Source organism: Kalmanozyma brasiliensis (genome assembly GCF_000497045.1).
Source record: "Kalmanozyma brasiliensis GHG001 unplaced genomic scaffold PSEUBRA_SCAF1, whole genome shotgun sequence".
In the NCBI taxonomy this organism is placed as follows: Eukaryota; Fungi; Basidiomycota; class Ustilaginomycetes; order Ustilaginales; genus Kalmanozyma; species Kalmanozyma brasiliensis.
Window position 1 is genome coordinate 403,825 of NW_015961948.1, and position 12,738 is coordinate 416,562.

Sequence of the window (12,738 nt, forward strand, 5' to 3'; positions counted from 1 at the left end):
GGTCAACGAGCACTTACAGAGACGTGGGAGCAATTCGGCCCTTGCCAACGCGACGAAGCGACACGTCAGAAGAGCCGACTTGTTCGCAGGAAGCGATGCGAGCAGTCTGCAGAACGCAGTCAAGAAGGGAAAGGGAGCAGGAAAGCAAGTGCAATAGTGGAAGGCACGGGAAAGGCAAGAAGAGAGATGTTGGTTGGTCGACTGCAGGTCATGAGAGCGCAAACGTCTGATCGGAACGGATCCCGCCCTCCAAAGCATTCGAGCAGACATACCCATGATGGCTGATCGTGGCAGCAGTAGCTGTCAAGGGCGTCATTGTAGCCAGGCGGGCACACGCAGACGCCCATGATCTTATGTGCCTGTCTGTATGTCGAGAAAGACTTCTGCCGAGAGCGGAGACAAGCGGCTACCGAGGGCTGCAAAGAGTCGGTCGAGAGGGAAAAAGACGGAGGATGAGCCAGACGAGTCTGATGCAGGAAGGAAATGGAGCAAGTAGGGATTGCTGTTGAGAGTCTCGCTGAGCCTAGCGGCTTGACGCGATTTTGAAAGGCGCAAACGTGCTTGATGCCTTGAAGTAGGCTGGTTCTGGGAAGCAGCGTGGGCGTGCCACTAGTGGCATCTGTGAAGCCTGCTATCGCAAGGGAGATCGAGAGAAGATGATCGAAAGATGTGAGCGTCACCGAAGGAGCGAGAGCGTAATCGAGGCGTCTTTAAGGCGTAGGAGACCACGGCTCAACCCAGCTTGGCCTGCACGAAGGCGTCCGGAATGCTGTTGACAGAAGTGAAGAGCGGAAAAGGAGAGGATAGTCAGCATGATGTCAAGCAAAGAAGCGTGTCGATTGCGGATGGACTTACTATTGCGCGCTGATGGGCTTGCCACCAAAGAATCGCCCGTTGAGGCCATCGAGTGCCTTTCTTGAACCATCGAGATTGGCGAAAGTGATGTAGATCTCGCCGGCCGAGTCCTTCTCGACGTGGATGCTGGAGACAGGTCCGTACTTGGCTTGACACTCGTCCTTGACGTCCTCGGCGAGATCCTTGTCCCAGTCAGGCTCAGTCTCTTCGGCCGGGTTGAACATGTTCTTAAGGAGCAACGACGTCGAGGTCGATTCTGGGATGCCGGCTGGACGCTCCTGCGTCGTCGTCGCGGCTTCGGAGGCTGACGGAGATGGCTCGTTGTTGCGTGCGAGCTTCTCCATCAGAGCGGCTCGTCGCTCTGGGTTGAGACCGGCACCTCCGCCGTCGTCGAAGGCAGACGTGAGCTGCGGAAGGTGTCCGCCGCCTTCCGACTGGCCAGAACCATTCTGGTACGATGAGCCTCCGCCGCTTCCCTTGGCATTGACGTTGCCCACCCTGATAGCGCGTCCGGCCAGCTCGAACCCGTTCATCTGCTCAAGCGCCTTCTTGGCGTCTTCGGCTTGCTTGTATTGGATGAAGCAGAAACCTTTGCTCTTGCCCGTGCCCGGTTCGCGGTGCAAATCGACGTACTCGATCTCGCCGAAGGGTTCGAAGACGGCCTTGACGTTTTCGTCGGTAAGACTGAAGTGCAGGCTGCCGACGTACAGCCTTGCTTCGGTGTTGGGCATGCTGGGACCGGGACGAGGAGCTCGTGGTGCCGGAGCTGCGGCATTCAGGTGGATAGGTGCGCCAGCCATGTGATACTGCATAGGCAACGGAGCGTTCGCCAGAACATGAGGGTCGAGCTGGGTTGCTGCCACGGCGGGATGCGGCGCCATGCCATGACGCTGGGCCGCATCGCCGGCACCTTGCGAAGCACCACCGTTGCGAGCAGCATCAGTCCTCTGCACAACAATGGGAATGCCAAAGACGATCTTGCCCGTCAAGTCCATCGCTTTCGGCACCAGCTCGCGAGCAGCAAACTCGACGTAACCGACACCTTTGCTTCGGTGCGTCATGCGGTCCATGACAATGCGCACATCTTGGACAGCGCCTTCGCCCAGGTGATCTTCGAAGAATTCGCCCAGGTCGCGCTGACCCAGTCGAGCCGAGAGCTGACTGCAGAAGACGGAGCGCTCTTCATAGTCATCGATCTCCGGGCTGGGAGTGCGACGAGATCGAGTCGAAACGGATGGACTATCGTAGTGACCGCCGCGACGTCTGGGTGGAGGGCGACGAGCGTCATCTTCGTAGCGGCTGCCTCGTCGGTGATGGCCGCGGTCGCCTGCGCGGTCGTAGCGTCGGTCATCGCGTCGGTCACCGTAGTAGGAATCGTATCGATCGCGGTCGGCACGGCTGGATGAAGGAGCAGGACTGGAGCGGTGGCTATCAATCGCTGCAGAGGCTTCCCTCCGGTCGCTTCGACGACGGCGTCGTTCTCGAGCGCGCTCCTCGGCGTCGTCGTCGTGGTGATCTCGGTCTCGTCGAGGAATGTCCTCGCCTCTGCGTCGCTTCCTGCGCTCTTCCGCCTCTTCATCCGCTCGTGACACGCTCTTCCTCGAATGGTGGCTGCGTCTGCTGTATGCGCTGTCCCTGCTGCGGCTACGACTACGTGCGGCGGATCGAGCTGGAGAAGATGCGCGCGAAGAAGCACTCGAAACGGAGGGTGAACGCTTTCGTCCCCTCGAGCTGTCCCCATTGACGCCGCCAGAACGAGAGGCTTGAGCTCGTTTGCGCAGCTGTTCTGCCAGCTCCTTCTCCCTGGACCGGGGTCCTTGATCTTCGTGACTCGATCTGGGGGTGCTCCTTTCAGTCTCGACATCGGAGCTGCGAGATGGACGGCGCCCACCTCGTCGATTGCGTGCCTCCTCCAAGTCTGCGTACATCGCGGTGGCTGTCCGTCTCCAAGACGGGCAAGAGAGTTGGCAAGGTGTGGGGGATAGGAATGTGGTGATGGTGACGACGGAAGATGGGTGCGCAGTCGTTTCATCGAATTTGACAATTCAAAGTGCGGGATTTCGACATCACGTGACTGCCAAATTTAGGCCATGAGAACGCGTTGTCGAGCGAGAGTGATATGCAGGCCAATTGACCCTGCAGGTTTTCGAGGTTGGCAGAGCAAGCCGACCAACACTCGTGTGACCCAAGGGTCTGGTGGCTTCTTTACACCATCCACTGGCCTGAAAGATCGCGATGTCGAGCACATGATCTCTCCTTCAACCATAGACCAGCTCCAAGCGGAATGGATTTCACCGCCGCATACCGGCATGCCTCGTGGCGGTGCATCGCCTTCTCTCCAGGCTCGACTTTCCTCGCCTCGGTCACCGGCGAAGATGCATGCTCGATCGTCGTGAGAGCCAGCTCGACGCTGCAAGTCATCCGCACATGGGCACTAGAGGCATCGATCAGCGCACTCGAATGGTCGCCCGATGGAGCGTTCCTGCTGGCAGCACATCCTGGTCAGAGGGAAGATGGCATTGTCTTCGTCGTGTCGCTCGACCCAGCTAAGGAAGCCAACGACGGCTCCGACTCGGGCTCAGGTTGGGTCGCTCGCATCTCGTCTGGCTCCGACGGTCTCTCTCACGCGACATGGGCGCCGCCTTCCGGTCCCAAGACACTCATTCTTTTCAGCCAGAACCATCTGCGAGCCTCGCTGTACAACCTCGTCGACCAACACATCTCGGCTATCGAGGGGCCGAAGCACGATAAGATCGCCTGGGTCGCCAAGCAGCCCAATTACTTTGCAAGCATTCTCAAAGGGGCCGAGCGCGACTCTCTCTACGTGTTCTCGTGCCAAAGACTCTCACACAAGGATCTTCAGAGCTTCACAAACAAACCCAAGTCGGAAGAGATGTGGAAGGCGGAGCAAGGGTTCCATCTCGCCATGAACGACGCACATGACGTACTGTGGGCCCCGGATGGAAGCTGCTTGGCGGTGTGGGAAGGACCACTAGAGTACAAACTGCAGATTTACACGCCGCTTGGCGCACTCCGAGCCACGTTCCTCATCGAGCCCGATTCGGACACCAGCACGCCAGTCACACGAGCAGGAGCCCTGGTCGAGCCTCGACAACCATCGAAACGACGCACAGAAGCGGCTGATCTAGCCAGCGTCGTAGCGGGTGGCGGAAGCGGCATCCGCCAGGTCGAGTGGCATCCATCTTCGCTCTTCCTCGCGGTCGGTGGAGGAGACGAGAAGGTGCGGATCCTCGAGAGCTTAGAATGGGAGGAGGTGGCCTGTTTGGACCTTTCGAGCTCATCTATTCGTGCAAGCAGAGAAGCGCCATTTATGCCGTCGTATGGCCCACTCATCGCATGGCGAGAGCCACTCAGCTGGCTGGAAGAAACACGAGCACGCGGCATCGTCGGATTGGAACAGGCCAGCCTGCCCATTTCGCTGACGGCGTCCAAATCGGACACCCGCAAGCCAGGGTCGAGACAAGGCATCGCATGGATGGCCTGGAGTCCGCAAGGCAACTTGCTAGCGGCATTCAACGAGCGACTGCCGCACGCCGTGTGGATCTTTGCCCTCGCAGAGCCTGGCGAAGGCAGAATGCTTGTCGGATCGCCACGCCTTCTTGCGGTGCTGCAGCTCAACAGCGCGGCTCGAAAGGTCTGCTGGCGACCGGGTCACGTCGGCAAGCTCGGCGTTGTGTGCGACAATCGCGCCGTCTACACCTGGGAACTCATCCCATCGTCATCGAACGAGTACAGGCAGAGAGCGGAGGCGATCCCAATACCCAACGACGACCTCAAAGCGTCACAACTGCAATGGTCACCGGATGGACAGAAGATCTTGCTCGCGTCCGACTCGCTCTTCTGCTGCGCCTTTGAGGCGGGCGAAGCGTGAACCCTCGGACGTTGTTTCACTGTTCCGCATGTAAAGTAGCAGCTGGCCTCAAGCTAATGTATTCGTATTGTGCTGATCTCGATGGCTTTACAAGAAGCCTCGACCTGTGCCTCGAGCCCAGACCTGGACTCGACCCGTATTGGAGCCGACTGATGCACCGCCGAGTGCCGCGCTTTGTCCATCGGGTGCGATGCGATACAGCATAGCCTTGGCGCGGTTTGGACAGGGTGTTTCGATCGCGAACGCCTGCAATGGCGGCGTCGCTGTCGGCCCTTTAGCTGGAGGAGCACGATTCGATGCGGGCAGTGCACGCGCCAACGACGGCCGCACCAGAGGATGGACCGTAATCTCGCCATCGCAGTCCCTCGCTCGTCCGCTCGCAAGCTCCTTGACTTCCACCCACACATCTGCTCTCTGCAGCACATTGTTGAACAAGCACTCGTCGACGGGATCCGAAGCGCCATTCTTGCTGCTCGAAGTCGCATCGGAGTGCATGAGGGTGATGACGCTTGCGTGATACTTCGTCGCAAGAGATGTCACCGAGCTGAGCCAGGTGGTCAGCAGCCGAGCAACGTCGATGGGCTGGCCGGAGGGGTCGTGAGGATCCAGGGACCATGCTAGAGCGGTCAGGTCATCGATCACTACCAAGCTCCGCGATGTCCAGTCTGCCTCCTGGTCCTCTGTCGGAGCTGCGTCCTGGAGCTGTTCAGCTATCCTGACGTACAGCTTGCGAAGCGCTTGTTCCGCCGCCGATCCTGCCTCCTGAACGTTCATCGCAGCGACGCCGCCTGCCAGACTTTCTTCCGCAGCACTGCTGTCGATCCAGCAGAACGCCCCATCTCGAATCTCTTCGTCGAGATGCACCGCCGACTTGCGAGTGATGTTCTTGAGATGCACGAGGCCGTCCGAGTTGCAGCCGAGCCAAATCACCTTGGTATGAGCTTTTCTTTTTCCCTTGCGATCCGCGATGGCTGGAGGTAGCGTGGAGCGACTAGCTTTGTTGATGACATTCGCAGCTCTGAGAAAGTGTACGAGGACGAAGAGAGCTGGCGAGTCGATGGTGTCCGTGACGAGGATGTGCGACGAGCATGGTGGGATGGGCGTTCTTTGCTTTGTCGACGACGGGCCGGCGCCATTGTTGCTGGGGAAGGAGAGAAGCGTACCGAGATTCGGCATTGTGAGAGCTCGATCGCCTGGTGCGCTGCGGAAGCCAGCTATGGAACTAAGCTGACGGTGTCGAAAGCACCTCTTCCATGTTCGCAAGAAGAACCTACACGTGTGAGCCAACGGTAAAAAGTTGTGGAGGGATCGTCCCGATTTCAAAGTTCGTACCCGATGAGCCAGAACTCCGCTCGTAAATAAATTTGGATAAATATATATGTTTTTGGCCTGCACGTGGACAAGCTTTGTCGCCGAAGGTCCAAGCCAAGGACGAACGTGGACAGCCTTGGTCCGACCAGCCCAAACGCTGACAGCTCGCCCCTATCTCAGCCTCCTGGTGGCGGTATCTTTTCAGTCACCTTGCACTGGCAGTCGAACAGTTGCGCATTGCAGCTCTATCGTCTTCTGACTAGACCAGTGGGCTCACTGCGATTGCCTGAGGTCGAGCGCACCATTCGATCCGCATCTCACCGGCAGAGCGCGGGGTGCAGGAAAACGCCGGCAATTGTGCATGGAAGGGGAGAACCCTGAACAGGTCGATTAGCGCCGCGCCTCTCTCTGCATGGCTGATCTTCGACGCTGCCGGCAGAAGTCAACGTTCTGCTGCTGCTCCACAAGCCTGCCGACTGCGACGTGGACAGTCCGACATGTCAACGTGCGCTCCTTTGGCCTCCTCAGATCTTGTCCTTGTGTGTCACTTTGCTCGACCATGCCGACGGGTCCTCGCCCTCGCTCGGCACCAGAATAGCTGCTGTGTCACGTTCGCTTGCTCGCAGCCCTTCTTTCCGAGTGTTGTTCTCCCTGACTGTGACTGCTGCTGGTGGGATTGTCTGCACTCATGCAGGGTCAGCCGTCGCATTCCGTCGTTGTCATCACAGAACGCCGATCCGGCCGTCGGAGGAGGTCAACAATGCGCCATGCACATAGCGATGCGCTTCCTCGTCTGACTGTTCGCGTAAACGCGAGCGTGTGAGCGTCTCTGCAGGTGTGTGACACTGTGCTGGAAGGCAGAGACGCAAACAGCAGCCTCAAGTGGCAACCTGCTCCATAAACCTCCTTTCCCTACATAGCCGCTACTCCTCCGCTCACCACCACCTTCCTCACGACTCTCACGACATTGATACCCACCCTTTCGTCCCTCTGCGCCACCCCTGCAAGTCGAAAGGCAACATGTCGCAGCCTCAAGTAACGCCCATGGCCACGGTCAACGACCTCGTCTCGGCCTACCCGCGCGACCTCAAGCGTCCTAAGCTGCGCGTAGCCATCATCACCGAGAACTTCCTACCCAAAGTCGACGGAGTCACTCGAACGCTCGCCCGTCTGCTCGAGCATCTCAACGCGGAAGGTCACGAAGCCATGGTGCTTGGTCCCGAAACCGGCATCCGTCACTACGCCGGCCATCCCGTAGTCGGAACCTTCGGCATCCCCCTCATCATCTACCCGGGTCTCAAACTCAACTTCATGCGCCCGCGCTTCGTTCGTCGTCTGCAACAGTTCAAACCGGACATCATCCATTTCGTCGATCCCATCTGGCTCGGTGCACAGATGCTTCCCACAGTCCAGAAGTATCTGCCCGAAGTCCCCTGCGTTAGCTCGTACCATACGAACCTGCCTACGTACGCGACGCTGTTCGGTATGCCTTGGTTGGAGAGGACGATGTGGAACTTGACCCGGAATCTGCACGATCGGTGCGAGATGGTCTTCTGTCCTTCCGAGACGACGCGCCGGATGTTGCGCGGCAAAGGGTTCACCAACGTGGAGATCTGGTCGAGGGGGGTGGATACGGAGCTGTTCAACCCGCAGGCGAGGGATGAGAATCTGCGCGAGAGCTGGGGATGCACGCCCAAACCGGCGAGTTTGCGATTGCCGTTGAGCCCGAGTGTGGCGGCGGCGGATGCGACGACGATGTTTGGCAGCGAACACGCAGCCTTATCGCATCTGGCAGGCAAGTTGGGGGTCAAGATTGTGAGGAAAGAGGGGGATGAGAGCTTCATTCGAACTCCACCGACCAACCCGGTTTCGCCAGAGTGCGCCTTCACCCCTCCTCCGGCGTACGACGACCTTACCGGGCTGCCGGATCTGCCGAGCGGATTCCTTCTTCCTCCTCCCGCACTGCCGGCGTCCACACTCACGGCAATCCCACCGACGCTGAGGGTCAGCCCCGAACCGGCTTCAAGCAAAACAGTCGTGCTGTACGTCGGCCGCATCAGCTGGGAGAAGAACCTCCGTCTGCTGATCGAGGCGTTCCACCTGCTCCCCACATCGGTGCGCTCCAAGGCCAAGTTGGTGTTCGTCGGCGATGGACCGGCGCGCGGCGACCTCACGAGGTTGTGCAACAAGCTCGAGCTGGACGCCTCGTTCATGGGGCACCAGAAAGGTTCCCGGCTCGCAGCCATGTATGCGAGTGCTAGTATCTTTGCCTTCCCGAGCTTTACCGAGACGTTTGGGCAGGTGGTGCTCGAGGCGTTGGCGAGTGGATTGCCAGTGGTGGGCATGCATGCGGAGGGCACGAGTGATCTGGTTGTCCATGGAAGGACGGGGTTGTTGCTGGACGTGAATGCTGTTGCCAAATCGGCGACGGTGGGTGGGAGTCGACCGGCGACGCCGGGCGCTCCAAAGAACCGTGGTGCTATCGCAACCGAGTTCGCCAACGCAGCATCCAGTGCAGCTTTCAACCTCCCCCCCTCCCCCTCGTCCCCTTCCAAACCAGCTCAGACGCAGGACCAAGTCGGCCTCCCTACCCCCATCCCAACCACCCTCGACTTCAAAGCGTCCATGACCCCCAACACGCCCTGGTTCCAACAGTGCGCCAAATCCTACTCGATGCTCCTCGAGCGTCTCATCCTGGATCGTCAAACGCGTGCGCTCATGGGCCAACGCGCCGTGCTCACCGCCTCCCGAAAGACGTGGTGGGACGCCATGGACGCCCCTGTTCGCGGCTACGAGAGCGTCATCGCCCAATGCGGAACGACCAACCTCAACGACGACGAGCTCGAGGCATGGCGGAACAGGCAACGCCGCAACGCCCCTCTCACCGGTCCCCGCGTCAAAACCGCCATCGCCCTCCTGGTCCTCCTGTTCGCTTGGCTCCTCTCCCTCCTCTTCCACTCCAAGTAGCTGCCTACCTATATACCCAACGTATCACGCAACCCAACGACAAGACCTCAGAACTCACGCAATACCAATGACATCTATGAAAGGCAAATTGTTCTATTTGAGAGCAAGACCTACATGAGTAACGCGACAAAGTTGCTCGGGAAAGTGTTGGCGCCGTGCTTGCGTCGAGCCTCATCCAGCAGCTCGCCCTGCCACCACCCGTCCGCCTCGGTGTGCGTCACCGCGATGATGTCGCCCGTCGTAAAGCTGAACTCGTCCGGGTTGGTCGCTTGGTAGTCGTACAGCGCCTTGACGTAGAACAGGATCGGTTGGCCCGCGTCGCTGTACTGCCCGGTGGGAGCGTGACCCTGCGCTTGCGGTGCCGCGGGAGCCGGGGCGGGAGCCGGGGCGGGCGCGGGAGCAGGACTGGTGGCTCGTCCCCACTGCTGCTGCCCGTAGTGCGAGGGCGCTACGCTCGCCGTGCTCGGCTGGTGAGAGTGGCCGACACCATTGGGGGCGCGTTGCGGTTGGGTCTGCGCTGGGGGCTGTTGTTGCTGTTGCAGATATTCGTGCATGTACGCTGACGCTGGTGTTTCCTGGCCCGGGTACGGAGCTGGTGGCTGCTGCTGTGAGGCAGGCGCGCCGTAGTAGCCTTGCTGTGCGAGCGCAGGTGCTGGCTGGGGTGCCCCCGCGTAAGCGCCCTGCACTGGCGCCGGCGAGCCACCGTACTGCGAGCCTTGCGCCAGTTGAGACGGCACACCGTGACTCGCCGCTGGAGGCTGGGGCCCTTGACCGTACCCAGCAGGTGCATAGCCTCCGTACTGCTGCTGCTGTGCTGGCTGCCCAACGGTCGAGTACACGGACGGTTGCGCAGCGTGACCCTGGTAAGACTGACGAGCGTCGGCAGCAGGCGGCGCACCTTGATAGCCGTACGGGTTCTGCAGCTGTGGAGCTGGAGCAGCGCTGTACTGACTTGACACAGAGGGGTGGGCCTGGTGACGTGGCGGCTGCTGCTGCTGGTAGTTGGCGTGGACGACAGAGGGTGGGCGAGCAGGTTGCTGCGCCGCCGCGGACGCAGGTCGCTGCGGCGGCTGCTGCTGCTGCGGTGGAACGCTGCCCGCCCTCCTCATGTAGTCGACGGCCATCTGGTCGTGAGTCACTGAGCCTGTGGCATCCAGAGCAATGCCCAGCGGTGTGGTGCTGCGAACGGGAGGCGCGTTCGATTGTCGTCGCGAAAGCGTGCCGCTCTTGGGCTGATCCGTGGACGGTGCTGGCACTCGTGGAGACTGAGCTGCTTGCTGCTGAGGGTGCTGCGACTGCAGCTGCGTCGTCTGCTGAGGTGGTCGAGACCACGGCTGTGGGCTGGGACTTCGACCTCTGGCTCCGACCCCAGCAAAGCCCTGGTCGTGATGCTGCTTGGTGGGGCTGGGCGGTACATTTGCTGCCTGTCCGCCTGCACGAGATGCAACTGAGTTCTGGCGAGAGAGCGACTTGCGCTCGCCCGGGAAGGATTGCCCGTACTGCCCGACCACGTCCTCGACTGGCAAGGGCGACGTTGCGCGTGCGGGAGCCTGCATGAAGGCGGCTGAGGGCGAGCGAGCGCGAGGTGGCAGATTGCTGGCCATTGATGGCGCAGGAGAGTGGGCTCGATGCTGAGGAGGCATGTTGTGGACGATCTGACCTGGTTGAGCGAACGGCGCAGGCGGCTGGGGTTCGACGTCTCTTTGCGCTGGGACGGGCGACTTTCCGCCAGGACGCATCCGCAAGCTGGCGAGGGCCTTGGCAATGGGATCTTCGTCATCGGCAGCACTAGCGGCCGGCGCAGGACGAGAGGAAGCAGGAGCCGCGGCCTGCTGCGGCTCGGCCTCGTATTGTCTGTGCGACGGCTCGCCGGATTGCTCAAACGGCTGAGGAGGGACGGGCTTGTCTTGGTAAGCACCGTTGCGCGAAGCTTGTGTTGGCTGCGTGGCAGGCTGCAGTGGCTGGACGGGCTGTGCGGACTGTGGCGGGAGAGGCGACGCTGCCTGCGATGAAGGTTGTGACTGCATAGGTGACGGCTGATGATGCTGTTGCTGTTGCTGCTGATGCTGCTCTTCTTGCTGTGGCGGCTGTTGCGGTACGGGAAGCTGCGTAGGACGTGTTGTGTTACGTTGGAATCTAGCTGTATGGTAAGTGGGTCGCGCAGGAGGTGCCTGTCCCTTGGCGTAGTTGATGTACTCGGGAGGTGCAGGGATGAGCGAGCCCGTACCGCAGTACTGAATGAAGAACTGCACGTCGCGTGGGGTGTCGACATTCTCGAGGCTGACGCGGATGCGCTCGCATGACTCGTCGTCGGCCACGCAGACGGCTGAGACGGCATTGGCAAAGTTCCAGAGGTTGCTCTTGGTAAAGTCGATGCGCTCCTCTTCCTGATCCTGGCACTGATCGAGATAGGCCTTCCACTCGGCATTCCACTTGACGGTGGTGTCTCGGAGAGCGCGCACAAAGTTTTGATAGTCCTTGTCGTTCTGACTAACGGTGGCCTGGGCCTTGTCGAGCTTGTAGGCGACCTTGTCAAGGTCCTTGCCCTGAACGAGACTGCTCTGGGCGGTGTAACCGTTGATCTTGATGCAATCCTGCTCGTACTTTTCGCGCGACTTGTTGACGTAGCTCTCCTGGGTCTGCTTGTGCTTGTGCAACTTTTCGATGTTGGCCTGTGCCGCTTTGCGCGAGTTCCAGCTCTTGTTGGCGAAATCGGTGACGGCGCCCTCGAGGTCCTTCTTGATCATGGAAGCGAGGTCGCTGTGGGTGCGGGACGTGGTGTCGAGCTCTGCCTTGACGACCTCGAAGGCCGCTTTGAGGGCGCCTGTCTCGCTGTAGCCAAGTGCGGAACGGGAGAGCTTGGAGAGTCGCTTTGCATACTCGGCCTCGATGTCGGCGCGTTCCTTGTAGAGCGACTTGAGTTCGTCGAGGGTGCGCTGGGACGCTTTCATTCGCGCCGAGATGGCTTCAAAGCCGACGTCACCTTGACCCCAGAAAGCGTTGCAAAAGGAGGTAGTCTCTGCGAGTTCGCGACGGATGTACTCGTCTTCTGCGGCGATGCGTCGACCGGCTTCACCACCGTCATGACCCATGCTGTCGCTTGCGCGTTCTGCTCGTGAACGTGAGCTGTGACCTGAGCCCGCCGAAGCTGAGCGACGGTCGGAAGGCATAATGAAGAGCAGTGCGTGTGTGCGCTTTGACTCGATGTGGCTGAGTTCGGGATGGGCTTCCGGCCGGAATGAGTGGTGCCGCGCGAACGGATCCTGCGTATGTGATTATAGAGAAGGGCCGTGCTCAGCTGTGCTTTGAGCAAAAGATGTTCGGATCGGATGCTTTGGCGATGTCTTGACTCAGAAGATAGGCAAGTCACGCGATAAGGGCTGTGGTTATCGGATCGATCCGACCGAGGGGTCTGAGAGCAGAAATTCGAGGTGGGACCAGCGCTGAGTATCGTTGGCCAACTGAAGAGACTGTGCTCGACGTAGGTGACGTCAAAGAGAGTATACGCAACCGAGACTAGGGAAGGTGATTAGAAGCGAGCAGACTCAGTTTTGTAATGCTGAGGTACTGGAAGATTGTGACGATGACGAGAAGAGCTCTGTGGAGTTGATCTGACGGTGGTGGCCTTTGCGCACACACAGCAGCACAGGTTTCAGACGATGAGAAAAAACATCAACATGAGGTGGGCACCGACAGCAGCGGCAGCAGCAAAG

General features: G+C 60.0%; 5 protein-coding genes across 5 annotated transcripts; 2 read left to right on the forward strand and 3 right to left on the reverse strand.

Annotated features, from left to right (window-relative positions):
* Nucleotides 1–732: 732 nt before the first annotated feature.
* PSEUBRA_000177 (RNA recognition motif domain protein) lies at nucleotides 733–2,783 on the reverse strand (the record flags this gene model as incomplete). The annotated part of the gene is made up of 2 exons (XM_059464325.1): nucleotides 733–769; nucleotides 856–2,783. The coding sequence occupies 2 exons, from the start codon at nucleotides 2,781–2,783 to the stop codon at nucleotides 733–735; spliced, it is 1,965 nt and encodes a 654-aa protein (XP_059320951.1).
* A 356-nt stretch (nucleotides 2,784–3,139) lies between these two features.
* Nucleotides 3,140–4,747, forward strand: PSEUBRA_000178 (WD40 repeat; the record flags this gene model as incomplete). The annotated part of the gene is made up of 1 exon (XM_016435795.1): nucleotides 3,140–4,747. One exon carries the CDS (start codon nucleotides 3,140–3,142, stop codon nucleotides 4,745–4,747), a length of 1,608 nt encoding a protein of 535 aa, XP_016294783.1.
* An 87-nt stretch (nucleotides 4,748–4,834) lies between these two features.
* On the reverse strand, nucleotides 4,835–5,923 carry PSEUBRA_000179 (uncharacterized protein; the record flags this gene model as incomplete). The annotated part of the gene is made up of 1 exon (XM_059464326.1): nucleotides 4,835–5,923. One exon carries the CDS (start codon nucleotides 5,921–5,923, stop codon nucleotides 4,835–4,837), a length of 1,089 nt encoding a protein of 362 aa, XP_059321034.1.
* Nucleotides 5,924–7,078: 1,155 nt separating this feature from the next.
* On the forward strand, nucleotides 7,079–9,025 carry PSEUBRA_000180 (Glycosyl transferase, family 1; the record flags this gene model as incomplete). Its single annotated transcript, XM_016435797.1, has 1 exon — nucleotides 7,079–9,025. One exon carries the CDS (start codon nucleotides 7,079–7,081, stop codon nucleotides 9,023–9,025), a length of 1,947 nt encoding a protein of 648 aa, XP_016294784.1.
* A 110-nt stretch (nucleotides 9,026–9,135) lies between these two features.
* Nucleotides 9,136–12,195, reverse strand: PSEUBRA_000181 (Src homology-3 domain protein; the record flags this gene model as incomplete). The annotated part of the gene is made up of 1 exon (XM_059464327.1): nucleotides 9,136–12,195. One exon carries the CDS (start codon nucleotides 12,193–12,195, stop codon nucleotides 9,136–9,138), a length of 3,060 nt encoding a protein of 1,019 aa, XP_059320952.1.
* Between the last annotated feature and the right edge of the window lie 543 nt (nucleotides 12,196–12,738).